Here is a 14545-nt window from a genome sequence, read left to right on the forward strand (position 1 = left end):
AGCTCACGACCCATATAAAGCCCTCGGGCTTGATATGGGAGTCTAGGGCTGTATTCCAGGGCCATATGGAAAATGCCAGGTAATAATCTATAAGTATTCACCCTCTGAATGTCGTATTTCCTTAGGCAATCGATGCGCTCGAAAGCAATATTTTTTCTCTCAGATAAATTCATCTTTATATTTCTATCAGGCAGTTGAATACATGTGAAGTGCTTTGAATGAAAAAAACAGGAAGCAAAAATCATGTTATTCCACTTTGCGTCAGCATCGTTAGTTCAACTATATTCTTCAGAATAAAGATCATAACAAGATACACATAGTGTAGATTTTAGAAAAACTCCCGATATAAACCTTGAAAATGTATTTCACAAACATAGATATATATATATAATATCAGTTAATAACAAACATTGATGATATCCTTGACAATGAACTATTTCAAAAAATGTTGTCGTTTAGATAAACAGATCATAGTAATGTATAATTAGATGCGATTGGTTTTCCATTGATTATATTTAGATCAATTACTTGTAAGTTGGTATAAAAGATAACATCAGTTCCATGTTTTTTACAAATTAAATAAGGCTTTAACGATCAATTTGCACAGTGTTTTTTATCTATTTTTTTTAAATAAATTTTTGTGCGTAATACTGGTTTGGTGTGAAATAGAAATAATAAATATGTAAACCAGAAAAAACATTTAATGACACGCACTCAATTATGATGACTTATAACTCGACTGCCTTAGATGACTTAGACTTCTGCAACTCTACAATATGTGGACTAGAGGCTTTTATCATTGGTGTCATTGGTATTGTTTGTTTTATCCTATCGTTTGTTATGTGTTGTGTTGCACATTATAAAAGATATAGACGTAATGCATCGTTTGTTGTCAGAGAGGTAACTTTTAATATGGTGAATAGTTTGTGAATGAAATTATAAATTTTAGCAAATGCCAATTCTGGTGTTGTGACATGAGGATACTTTTGTTTTAAATATAGCTATTTTTCCTCAAAAGAACAAGTTATATTTTGTTAATCTGTTAATATTTCAACTAAATCAATTGACATCAAAAAAAAGTAAAAGGTGAATATACAAAACGCAGTTAATTATGTTATTATATTTTTGATAACATTTTTTTAATATTTGAAAATAAAACTAATAATGATAACATTTGCTGAGCTCAATTGTTTTAGGAGAAGTACGTCAACACTATTGAAAATGGAAAGGAAAATTCTTCCTTGAATTACGGATATGATGTTACTTATACTTATAAGGAGCCACAGTATGAAGAAATAGGGCGCTATGATAAGGACCCAACTCAGGTAAGCTGAATTAAAAAGATACAAGGCATGGAAAGTACATAACAAAATTATGTGAAGAGTTACTACAGACAAAAAATCGATGCTCTTGCTTTTTTCTAACAATTGTTCTATGTGATTTTCTTTTATATATTATGGAAATTGCATATTTGATTAAAACTATTTTCCCTATGATCATGATGATTAATCCTGTTTTATATTTTTTTTTAAACTAGTTTCTTTTTTATGATTATTTTTAATCTGGTTAAGGTGATTTTATATAATAACAAAGTTGACCTTTCATACATTGTATCTTATTTAATACAAAATGCAATAGTTTCAACCAAATACTTTTTAAAATTTGAATGGCCTAAAAGTCATTTATTGTTTTGTAAAATATCAACCTACAAATAAAAAATGGAAAGCATTAAATACACACGTAAGTGGATGCTGTAAAATAAGGCATTTTCTTTTTTCGTAATGATATTTTAATTTGTAGATACAATGTATAAATGCCACGTTCCTTTACTAACGTTAATTTTTGTGACCAGCTTGTATTCGATCGAGGAAGCCTGGATACTATCGAAAGAGTCAAGTTGTCTAGCATTATTGAAATAGTCAGAAATTTTTATACGGAATCTTCTTCATTTATCATTCCCTTATTTTTATATCAAACACATAACAGTCATGCATAATGCATATTGTGTCTTGGATTGAGAGTTGGCATATGCGCACTAATACCGCATCTTCTTATTTCTAATATATTTATCAACTTTTAACTTTTAACTTATAGTGTTAATTTTCCGATTAATTGTAGATATTGTTACCTACTTGAAATAAGAAAAGGAAGTATAATTTCAAATGATAAAAAATCCCACAAAAAACAATGACGTAGTAGTTTTTAACTAAAGGTCATTGTACGGCCTTCAAAAATGAGTTAAATGAAAACCGCATAGCAAGGTCCGACACAACAAATGTTAACCAAATCAAATAAAAAATATAAGGTCATGATTAATTGGACAAAAGAAATACAAAAGAAACAAACGTCAATGACTGAATTACAGGAGCTTGACTTCTGTGTTTAAAAGTTCTAGTTCACCAAACCCTCTATTAGAACTAGATAGTGGTATTAGGGTAATACATACGTAAACATCCTAAATATCGGTCGAAAGGGCTTGACATCAAATCATTACAACGCACACAGTCATACAAACAACTAACCTAAAAAAAAATAAAAAAGGTGCCATTGAGTTTTATTGTTATTGTAATGTAATGCAACACAAATTACAAGAAACTATATAGTATAATTATCATGACTTAGATTGCAATCTGTATACACATATAATGGATTATGTTCTAAGCTGTAATTGACAGTCAGGGGAAATATGATTTTGTGTAATGCCAAAATGTACGATTACAAATAATAATAATTAATAATATTTTATTTTATTAAAGTGTCACATACTTGTCTACAGATTGTTTATACAGTTTATATAATATACATTGCACAATAATAAAATAAGACAACTACCCAGCCTAGAAAGGCTTATGAGACACTATATATACAAATATATATCTATTTAACAAATACAAAATAAAAACATAATTGCTGAGTAGTTAGTGTTCATACCGGTAAATCAATACAATGTACTTATGTTTTAATTAATTGATAACAAAATCAATGTCTTTACAATGAGTATAAAAAAGAGAAGATGTGGTATGTTTGCCAATGAGACAACTGTCCACAAGAGACCAACATAACACAGACATTAATAATTTTAGGTCATCGTACGGCCTTTAACAATGAAGAAATGTGGTACCGCATAGTTAGCTATAAAAAGCCCAAAAATGAGAATGTAAAACAATTCAAACGAGAAAACTAACGGCCTTATTTATATAAAAAAAATCACGTAAAACAAATATGTAACACATAAACAAACGACAACCACTGAATTACAGGCTCCTGACTTGGGACAGGCACATACTTAAATAATGAGGCTGGGTTAAATATGTTAGGGGGACCCCAACCCTTCCCCATACCTGGGACAGTGGTATAACAGTACAATACAAGAACGAAATATATAAATCAGTTGAAAAAGGTTTAACTCACCAGAAGGACAAAAATATCACATTTTTTGATCTTATTGAAGTGTTAAATGACAAGACTTTTGGAATAAGTTATTGAATGATCGTTAAGATTACACAGATTGTGCCTTAAACGTACGGACTTTATAATCAACATAACCATAAAACGTGGAATTTAATATACCTTGTATAACTTTTACTTTATTTTGCTTAAAGAATTGTAAACGCTTATAATACGTCGAAATTTCACCTGCGTGAATTACTGTTAAACCTTCGTTTATTTGCGTTTAAACTGTTCTTGCTTCTGAACCGTAGTTATATTTCAATGTTTAATTTCAAGTTTTACTGATGTAAACTGGATATCTGATAATCAGCATTTTGTATATGAATAAAATATACCGATAATTTACTATGACGTCAAACATTGTAAATAGTATCGTCTTTAATATGATTCATCATTTTATAGTGAATTCGATCAAGGACACCTTGCTCTTTTTATTAGACAAACAAACATGATCCTCTTTTTCTTTTCAGTACTTTACACTATTCACTTGTATTATTATATTTTTGATGGCTGACTTTTTTTTTCGAAACAGTAATGATATTGGCCCCAGATATATACAACTTAAAATGTATGGGAGAAAACTAATCGAATTTTGTTGGTCTTCAGTACTCTTCAACTTATTTCTTTGTTTCCTTTGGCTTTCCTTATTCTACCATTCCGGATGAATTGACGAACGCGCACTTAGAATACAAGAGGGACGAAAGACACCAAAGGGACAGTCAAACTCGTAAATCTAAAACAAACTGACAACGCCATGGCTAAAAATGAAAAAGACAAACAGAAAAACAATAGTACACATGACACAACATAGAAAACTAAAGAATAAACAACACGAACCCCACCAAAAACAAGGGGTGATCTCAGGTGCTCCGGAAGGGTAAGCAGATCCTGCTCCACATGCGGCACCCGTCGTGTTGCTTATGTGATTACAAATCCGGTAAATAGTCTAACATGTATGGCCTGTTTTCTTTAATTGCTTTATACTCATTTTACATTTATGTTATGTAACATATACGTCATGTAAAAACGAGAGGCGAAGGAGAGTTGTTTAAACTAAGATAATGTTTAAGAATTTTTATTAATCAAAGAATATCGTTACTTTTATTCACAATCAAATAAAAAGGAATATATAAACTATTCAATCAATCGCCTTTACATGAAAGTATATAGTTATTAATAGTGCCGGATTTGTACAGGAAACATGTCTATTGTTCTAAAATTCTTCCTTAAATGACTATTTAGTAGAAAGTATAACTTTTCTTTTTCTTCATCTAAATTAGAAACATCAGTCGAAACTTCTATTATTAGATATTGGAAAATACATTTTAAATTTCCATTTCGATAGACAAAAGTTTATACTTATATTTATAACCATGACCCTCAAAACTTTCAATTCTGAGAATCGTTTTGTCCATATTTGCAGCGTTACTTATTAAAAAGTTTTTCAAAGATAAAGTTTTAGAATTGTTGAAATAGTTATGAACTATGTAAAAAAATGGATATACAAAAGTAGGTTTGTCACAGTAAATGTTTTGTCACAGTAAATGTATCATTGTTGTCCACAGTCATAACATAGTGAGTGTCTACAGTCATTGTAGTATGATATTATGGTGTGCTGGTACGGATGTCCAATTCGAATTTGGATATCTACTATTTTTATGAATTTATTGACCAATATTGTTGTAATGCTTTGGTCTGCTATTTTGGTGTTGCTGTCCATTGTTATTGAGGTATGGGTGTCCTTTCGTATTGCTTTGGAGCTGTCTTTTTTTCAGTGTTGCTGTCCACTGTTAATGCGATAACGGTAACCTCTATTCTTAGAGCATCAGTGTCCACTGTTATTGCAATAAAAGTTTCCTTAATTATAGAAATTTTATTGCAGTATGAGAGTCCCATATTATTGTGACAAATCTGCAATGTAGCGTGTATGTTGTTAACTGCTGTTGTACATGCTTTATTCAGGTCATTGCATTACCATCAACTTTTAATTATTCAATATTCATTCCCAGTATTCCATTAACTAATTAGTTGTTTTTATACATAAGATATATAAAATCAAAAGCTCAAACACATCATACGAATGGATGACAACTGCCATTTTCCTTTCTTGGTACAGCCATTTTCTTATGTAGAAAATGCTGTATTTTAAAATTAGGAAAGGAGGTATATTTTTGAATTATACAAATGCCTTCCAGCAACTTAATGACGTAGAATTAAGGAACTACATGTCATTGTACGGCCTTCAACAATTAGCTAGCCGATAAAACAAATGTTAACCAAATGAGAATACTAATGGCCTGATTGATGAATATAACAAATAACAAAATCCAGATATGATATCCAGCAGCCAATGATAATTACTGAGTTACAGGAGTTTAACTTTGGACTTGTACACTCATAAAGATTTGATTTTTTTTTATATAACAGTACAACATCACAACAAACTTAGCTTATATAATGTTAATAAAATAAAAACGTGAACTAGTCTATAAAATATTACATTCAATCGCCTTTATAAGAAAGTGGTTCATATAATTTTGCCGGATTTGTACGTGAAACATTGCTATTGTTTATAAAATTTTATAAAATAAATATAATTAAAACATGCAACTTTTATTTTTTGTCAATCTAAATAACATATATTAGTCTACACTACACTTCTATAATTAGATATTGGAAAATACTTTGGGGTTTTTCATTTCGACTAACAAAAGTTTATATTTTTATTTATAACCATGACCCTTGAAACTTTTTAATTCTGATAATACTGTTTCCATATTTGTAGAGTTAATGGTAAAAAAAAATCAAAAATAGTTTTATAATTGTTCAAATAGCTTTCGAATATGATAAAAATGCATAAGCAAGTGTGGGATGGTTCAAGTAAGTGTGCGAACTGTTGTCCACTGTTATTAAAGATTAGATGACCACATTCATTTCAGTACCATATCCTGCAGTTCAATGTCATTACAAATATAAATATCTACTATGTTTGTGTGTTGTTGTTTTAAGGGGCGTTTCTGTCCTGTGTTTTTGTGGTAAGAGCTCCACTGTTAATGTTATTATCAGATCACACTCTTTCATTGCAGTATGAAAGTTCCATATGTTGTGGTAATGAGGTCTGGTGTTATTGCAGTGCTACTGTTGCCACTATGATTGTGGTATGGGTTTCCATTTCTTTGTGTTTATGATTCCTGTGACATTGCGGGGCCGTTGTTGCGGTTATGGCGTCTACTGTTATTGCGGATGGGCTGTCCTTTGTTTTAGCGGTGGTTTTGTCCACATCGTAAGTGTGGCCTCTGCTATAACGGTAATGCTTTCCCTTGTTATTGCGGAACGGTAGTTCCGTGTAATGCTTTGGTTTTGTCCAATTTTATTGTGATGTTGCTGTCTATTCTTATGGCAGTTGTGGTGTTGATGTCCATTGTTATTACAGTTGTGGTGTTGCTTTCCACTGTTATGGCAGTTGTGGTGTCCACTGCTATTAGAGTAAGGGTGGTATCTTTTATTGCAGTATTGCTTTCCACTGTAATTGCAGTGTCCCTGTCCACTGTGTTTGTGTATATGCTGTTTGTCGTTATTGCAGGTGTTATTTACCTCATTGCAATGCCATCAACTTTCTATCTTAATCAATTTATGACTTTAGAACACCGGTATACTACTGTTGCATCTTATACACTTTAAGGTCGATGTTAGTCCAGAGGATATAACCAGTCCAGTGGCCAGTACTTCGGTACTGGCATGAAAATACGGATTTTTTTGTGTTATTTAAATTTGCTGTTATCCAATGTTAGACATTATTTATATCTAAGGAATGTATCTCCCTCATGCAAATATCTGATTCCTTTAACGGATAGGCCTATATTGTTTGGACCTTTTGGATTAAAGCTCATAACTGTTTAATATGCTTTGGATTTCAAATGTTTTAGCCACGAGCATCACTGAAGAGACACACTTATCCTTTTATTTCAGAGAGAAAAGGGACTTCAATCATCCCCCTACGCTAATGCTGAATCATGTCATATAAGTATTCATAGCGGTGGTCAGACAAAACAGGTATATAATAATGTTTATAAATTCTAGCTCATTTGTGCTATTACTTATTGATATCTAAAACATTCATCGAAAATGTCTATACTTAATACAAACAATTATTTGCTATATAATTCAAGATATAGCTAAAGTCTTTAGAATGTGTATTTTCATGTAAAAGAGGGACAAACGATACAAAAGAGGCAGTCAAACTCATAAATCTTAAACAAACTGACAACGCCATGGCTAAAAATGAAAAAAGACAAACAGACAAACAATAGTACACATGACACATCATACAAAACTAAAGAATAACCAACACGAACCCCACAAACAACTAGGGGTGATAGCAGGTGCTCCGGAAGGGCAAGCATATCTTGCTCCACTTGTGGCACCCGTCTTGTTGCTTATGTGTTAACAAATATGGTAAAGTCTAATTCGGTAAGTCACATTCATGAAAGGGAAGGGGATTGTAGTTACGACGTAAGGAACATATCCGATATCATTTGTCAAACGGTTATTTCATAACGGTCAACCAACTCGTGTAAATCGATGGTGTTATTCATCCTCGATTCAAGGTAAAGCCAATTTATGTTTTCTACAACTGGTACATCAACGCAATCTACCATATGCGCGGTAAAAATAGCCTCACTTGACTGTCCCTTTGGTATCTTTCGTCCCTCTTTTATGGTTGCCTTCAGTTGATAATATTTAACATACCGGTATATATCAAAACCAAGAAAGTTAACAAAATACCGGTTAATAGAAAGAGACATTTCCTAGGTTTTAAGGCGATACACATATGTTCTCAACAAATGTTCTTATACATATACGTTCAGTAACAGTGTTTGAGTATATCTTTTAAAACAGAGTTAGAAACCCATTTCGCTGTATGAATTTCACGTGGTGAATCCTACACCAATTTGAATATCAATTTGTACTTGAAACGAAACAATTTGTATTAATTTGATATTTTTTATATACTTCTATCCAGAGTGAAACATGATTTAAGTATTTAAGGCATTTCCAAATTGTGTTGCTATAATGCACACTTAGCTTACAAAAAAGGCTTTAAAGTCATGCAATATCACAATCTGTTCTGTTCGAACATTTAAAAAATCGGAACGGCATAAATCGCATCGCTTTCGCTTTCAAATTGTCAATATGTTTCACGCATGCATTTTTGTCGTGGAGTTTAAATAGCATTTATGATAGTTTACAGGTGTCTTATTCTATAACTTATGACACTAGAAGCTTCCAAAACTACCATTCAGGTTATGTGTGCAGTTTATTGTGTTCTTGAGTAATACACATTGACATTTAGTTAGAGATTGATTGTAAGAACATGCATTTGTATGTACAAAATGATATAATAACCTCAAAACTATTAAATTTAGTGAAAACCAATCATGTATATACTATTACAAGTGTGTAGTGTATTAATTAAGTACTTGCATAATGACTTTTTTGTTTACAGCAAACAGTTTCGAAGAAATCTTTAGAATATGATTACGTTGACGTTAATGACATTGAGGGAAAATTACAAAGACAAATAGTTCGGGTTAGTATATAACGAGATTAATACAGTGTATTCTGGGGGACCAGAAAAATATTGGATTAAGCAGGGTGTCGGAATACTCATGTTATTTCTGCAACTGATTTGCTTGAAGTTGACGATCAAGTTAATCTTCATCTGTGTATTCACGTTTTTGTCTAAATCTGTTGTTGACGAATTTAATGTCCAATCAACTTAAAACTTAGTACACATGTTCCCCATTGGTTGATCTTTATACTTTTAAGGCAAAATTAGATTTTTTACCCAATTTCACGATCCATTGAACATGGAAAATGATAATGCGAGTTACACACAATCCGTGTTCTTTGGACACATCCTAGTTAAATAATGTGTCAGAATGCACGATAAACAAACTAAAATAAATAAAATTTGTTAAAGAGGAAATGTTAAATTTTACGTTTCAGGAACTTATATTGGAATTGCCTTGAAATTGTTATTTTGCAATGATTGCAAGTTTATATATATATTTAAGGTTCAGTATATTTTTCTTTTTATTTATTTTTAGAATTCCAATGAACGTTGTTATATCAACAAACAATTTGCTGATGATAACGGAACAAACGACACATCTAAAGGGATGTCAAATAAGAGGTATGCCAATTCGAATGTGTCATGCGACAAATCAACTTCTAACATATATGAAGATGATAGACAAAATGGGAAAGGAAATAAAGCACGTGACCAATTCATCACTGAAATGAACAAAAAACTTGCCCAGAAGAAAAATCCACGTAACGGTGTCCAAACAAAAAACAACAGGAATGACAATGGTTGTAATTATTCGGAAACTGACGCAGAATATGAAGACGCTTCAAGCGCGATACGGAACATGTCGTCTCCAAATAATAATCCCGTCCCTAAACCGAAAACTTATAATAGTAGGGATAATAGATGTCATCCTGGAAAATTTCATCAAGCAACTCTCCAAAACGTACAATCAGTCAGCATGTTTTCCCTCTCTACATGCCATCATCCGGATTCCAATGATAAACGAGCGAGTGCTGCGTATGATAGCGATTCTACTGAATCATTAAATGGCCAACAATCTTCCGATTCCTCACTTTCAGACGATCCATTTATGAAAATGAAACAAATTATTCACCAAGATTCGGGAAGTATAACCGTCACTTACAACAAAATCAGAAATGTCATTGTAAATAAGACTTGAATTTCATCATGACCGTGCTCTTCAATGTCTATCTCTATGTTCTGCCTCTACATTTATGAATTGTAGTTAAAATTCTGTATTAAACTATACAATGTACTTTATTATCATTATACGCTTCGATTGATATATACCAACAGTTTACGAAAATTTCATCAATCCTTCGATTGAATGTCAAACTTTTAATATCCAATTAATTGTAATCACCTCAAAAAGATCCCAAATTAACTTTCACGTTAACATAAACTTGCATATTACTATTTGCTCAACATATAGGAAGGTCAACAGAAGACTTGGAACAGGAATCTATTTCAATGTAAAATTCATTTTCTACATGAAATGCACTTTTCGACAATAAATGGTCCTTCAGTGATGTTCAACCCAATAGGATAATGAGGTATGATCGCCAATGAAACAACTGGTCAACAGGGTCCAACTCGGTGGGGAGATCTAAGCAACTTAGAGTCGCATAACGGTCCTCAACAATTTGAGTAAAACTCTTACCTCGTAGTCTGCAATTAAATTCCCCGACATGATTAATTGTGACTGAATTCAAATGAAAAAAAAAACAAGAACCCGATTTACGACAAAAAAAACAACAACTATGACTGAAAATGAACCACTAAATTATGGCTTTGGACAGCCGAAATAAAATATGGCGGTTTTGTACACGTTTAACAAGACCACCAATTCATAACGGTAACAGAAGCCCTACTCTGACATAAAATAGTACTTTTGATGTCATTGTTTACATTAACTTACCAATACATTTGCAAGACAAATTAAAAGACAAATAAAAAGAGTTGGTTTTACTTTGCTTCATAAAAAAGAATGGCCAACGTAGATACAAGTATCTAGTCTTAGGGAAGGATAAATCCTACTTTGTAAAAAATCACTCTGATTCAAACAAAAAATTACCTGAAACCGATATTATCAAGATGCTTGATTTCTTGATTGACAACATATGTGTTACGTTCGGAGGACGTGTTTTTCAACAGACTGTCGGCATCCCAATGGGAACAAACCATGCCCCTCTACTTGCTGACTTGTGTCTTTATTATTATGAGGCTGACGTCATGCAGGAACTTTTTAGGAAGAAATATAAGAAGTTAGCAATATCCTTTAACTCTACTTTCCGCTATATAGATGACGTTCTTTCACTAAACAATTCAAAATTTGGTGACTATGTGGAACGCATCTATCCCATCGAATTGGAGATAAAGGATACTACAGATACAGTTAAGTCGGCTTCATATCTTGACTTACATCTAGAAATTGACAATGAGGGTCGGTTGAAGACAAAACTTTACGACAAAAGAGATGATTTCAGCTTTCCAATTGGGAACTTTCCATTTCTAAGTAGCAACATTCCAGCAGCACCTGCATACGGGGTATGTATCTCCCAATTGATACGATATTCCCGTGCTTGCATTTCCTATCATGATTTTCTTGATAGAGGGTTACTGTTCACAAGGAAGCTATTAAACGAAGAGTTCCAAATGGTGAAGTTGAAATCATCCCTTCGTAAATTTTACGGACGCCATCACGAGTTGGTTGACCGTTATGGAATAACCGTTTCACAAAAGATATCGGATATGTTCCTTACGTCGTGACTACAATCCCCTTCCCTTTCATGAATTTGACCTCCCGAATTAGACTATTTACCGGATTTGTAATCTCATGAGCAACACGACGGGTGCCGCATGTTGAGTAGGATCTACTTACCCTTCTGGAGCACCTGATATCACCCCTAGTTTATGGTTGGGTTCGTGTTGTTTATTCTTTAGTTTTCTATGTTGTGTCATGTGTACTATTTTTTTTTCTGTTTGTCTTTTTCACGTTTAGCCATGGCGTTGTCAGTTTGTATTGGATTTATGAGTTTGACTGTCCCTTTTGGTATCTTTCGTCCCTCCTTTGCAGAAATGACATTTTTGGGTGAATGAAAAATATATTAAGGCCATTTTGAGCCAATATTCAGTACTTGAGTTTGCATTACAAATTGAGGATTGCTGTCCCCTTCCATTATATACTCATTTAAGACTTGTTTAGTAGCACGTATCTTCCGTAAGGTAATTTTTTATAAAAAATATTGAAAATTGGCATGCTGATACATATTGGTGATTTGACAACTATACTTGAATTGTAAAAGTATGCTTAGTATACTATGGATAAACATTTTTTATTATTTGTTTTTATCTATTATATTTTTTATCTGTTTATATAATTGCATTTGTAATATACTACTACTTAAAATGAATCCTTTATTTATTTATTTTTGTAAATTTATTTCGTTGTGTTAAGCATTCCTGAATTATTTATTTTTTCAACAATTTTTTATATTATCATTTGATCGTGTTAGGTGCTTTGTCTTGTGATTTCTTTCTGTCTGTACAATAGCATGCATGATTAGTATATCATTATGTTATAGCTCTTTCTTTCTCTTACATATGTGATCTAGAGAAGCCAAATGAAACCTATTTAATTTCAATGCCTTCATGTGTTTTATATTTCGTATAAGTGTACCTTATCACAGAATCGAATTGTTAGCATACAAGTCATAAAATAATCATTAAATATAGGAAGATGTGGTGTGAGTGCCAAATAAAATAAGCAATATTTTTGTTTACAGCAATCAACATAAAATTTCTTAATTTTACTTTTATGTTCTTTCCATTAATCATTCAAGACTTCAGTAAGATGTTTATGCTCAAATTAAATTATTGTTTCATTGCTGTTTAATGAGCAATTGTGACTAGGCACTTAGTGACAAAATGGTAAATGCTTCAAATGTAAATAGATTTTACTTTGTGTTTGTTTTGTGCTTGTTTGTATCTTGTTTTGTACAAATATTTGAAAATAGATATTTTACTGCCAAGTATCATGTTTTGGATTACAATTAATAAACGTTTCTAAACATTAAAAAGCAATTCTTTTTATTATTGTTCACGGATAAACTTTTCATTTATTCAACTTTTTTTTTAAACTTTAATAAATACACTGTACTGAAATTTTATATAAAAATATCCAATTTTAAATTCTAATATAGAAAATAAAAAGGCTTGGATGTCCCTTCTTGTCAGTTTCCCATCAGTTAACATCTTTCAAACTAAAATTCATTATAGATTATATTTAACGGTCTCTATCTCGTCAAGGACTTCCTGAGTATGGTATGAAGTATATTATTGTATATGTATCGTATTGTAAGTGGTACTTGTAAGTGATATCCGTGTTTTACAGGAAACATTTCTATTGATATAATGCCATTATCGTTTTCGAAGAATGGTTTTTACTAGTTTGAAATTTGTTTTTGTAAAAAATATACGTCATTCTATAATCAAAACGTCAAAATATATTTCGATGGACAATGTTGTGGTATTTGCATTCTTTTTCTAAAAAAATGTTTGTTCATGTAATATGGGTGTCAATTGTTATAGTTTTGTGGTGATTAAATCGTATTTCGTTTTTGGTATTTAGTGTACTTTACAAATATGGATTTTTTTATGAATGTATTTGAACCAAACGGCATCCACAAACCAAAACGCTAACATTGCTAACATCGAAACGTATTGGTTTGATATTTGTGAGAAAAAAAACCACTAATTTATCATCCAGACATGATCAGATTGAAAAAAACTAAAAACATTGAAAACTAATGCTAAACGGATTCATTTGGTCTTTCCTTATTTACCTTGAAAAACCTTTTGATTTACTTCTGTTTTTTATAATTGTTTTCTTCCGCCAAACATGTTCGCGGGATGACGTTTAGGTAATTGGTATATAATATAAACATGTTACGCGATACTGTTTGTAAGAGTTATCCCTCCTTACATTGTTTATCTTCAGTACACAACGTATTCGCAACCTTCAAAGAAATCGACATATTTTCTAAGTTGCTCTTAAATCCTACAGGTTGTTTTGTTCAATATTGTTAGAAGCGATAAAACACTCAATATGAAAGATATTCATCCATCTGTATTAGACATAAGTCTATGTATAGAGATATAACTGATAACTCGTAGCAGACACTTAATGTATTCAGATTTAAGGTCATGTTGATATTATTACTTAAATTCAGCATCGCTACTCACGATGGAAACTGTATAAGATACATGTATTAACAAAATCTATTTACTGCATTTTTGTTTGCAGTAGGTCGTAACTTATTGTTGATAGAAGGTTGCTGCTCACAAAAAAGTGTTCAAAAGTACCAGGATTATAGTTAAGTACGCCAGACGCGCGATTTGTCTACATAAGACTCATCAGTGACGCTCATATCAAAATAGTTCTAGAGCCAAACAAGTGCCAAGGTGAAGAGCATTCAGAAT

The 14545-nt window shown here is 31.8% G+C and overlaps 1 protein-coding gene across 1 annotated transcript; it reads left to right on the forward strand.

Moving 5' to 3' along the window:
• Positions 1–660: 660 nt before the first annotated feature.
• Positions 661–10782, forward strand: LOC134691676 (uncharacterized). Its single transcript, XM_063552236.1, has 5 exons — positions 661–900; positions 1197–1325; positions 7420–7503; positions 8957–9040; positions 9561–10782. The coding sequence occupies exons 1-5, from the start codon at positions 721–723 to the stop codon at positions 10221–10223; spliced, it is 1140 nt and encodes a 379-aa protein (XP_063408306.1). The 5' UTR covers positions 661–720; the 3' UTR covers positions 10224–10782.
• Positions 10783–14545: the final 3763 nt, after the last annotated feature.

The sequence above is a fragment of the Mytilus trossulus genome, chromosome 11 (genome assembly GCF_036588685.1).
Source record: "Mytilus trossulus isolate FHL-02 chromosome 11, PNRI_Mtr1.1.1.hap1, whole genome shotgun sequence".
Taxonomy (NCBI): Eukaryota; Metazoa; Mollusca; class Bivalvia; order Mytilida; family Mytilidae; genus Mytilus; species Mytilus trossulus.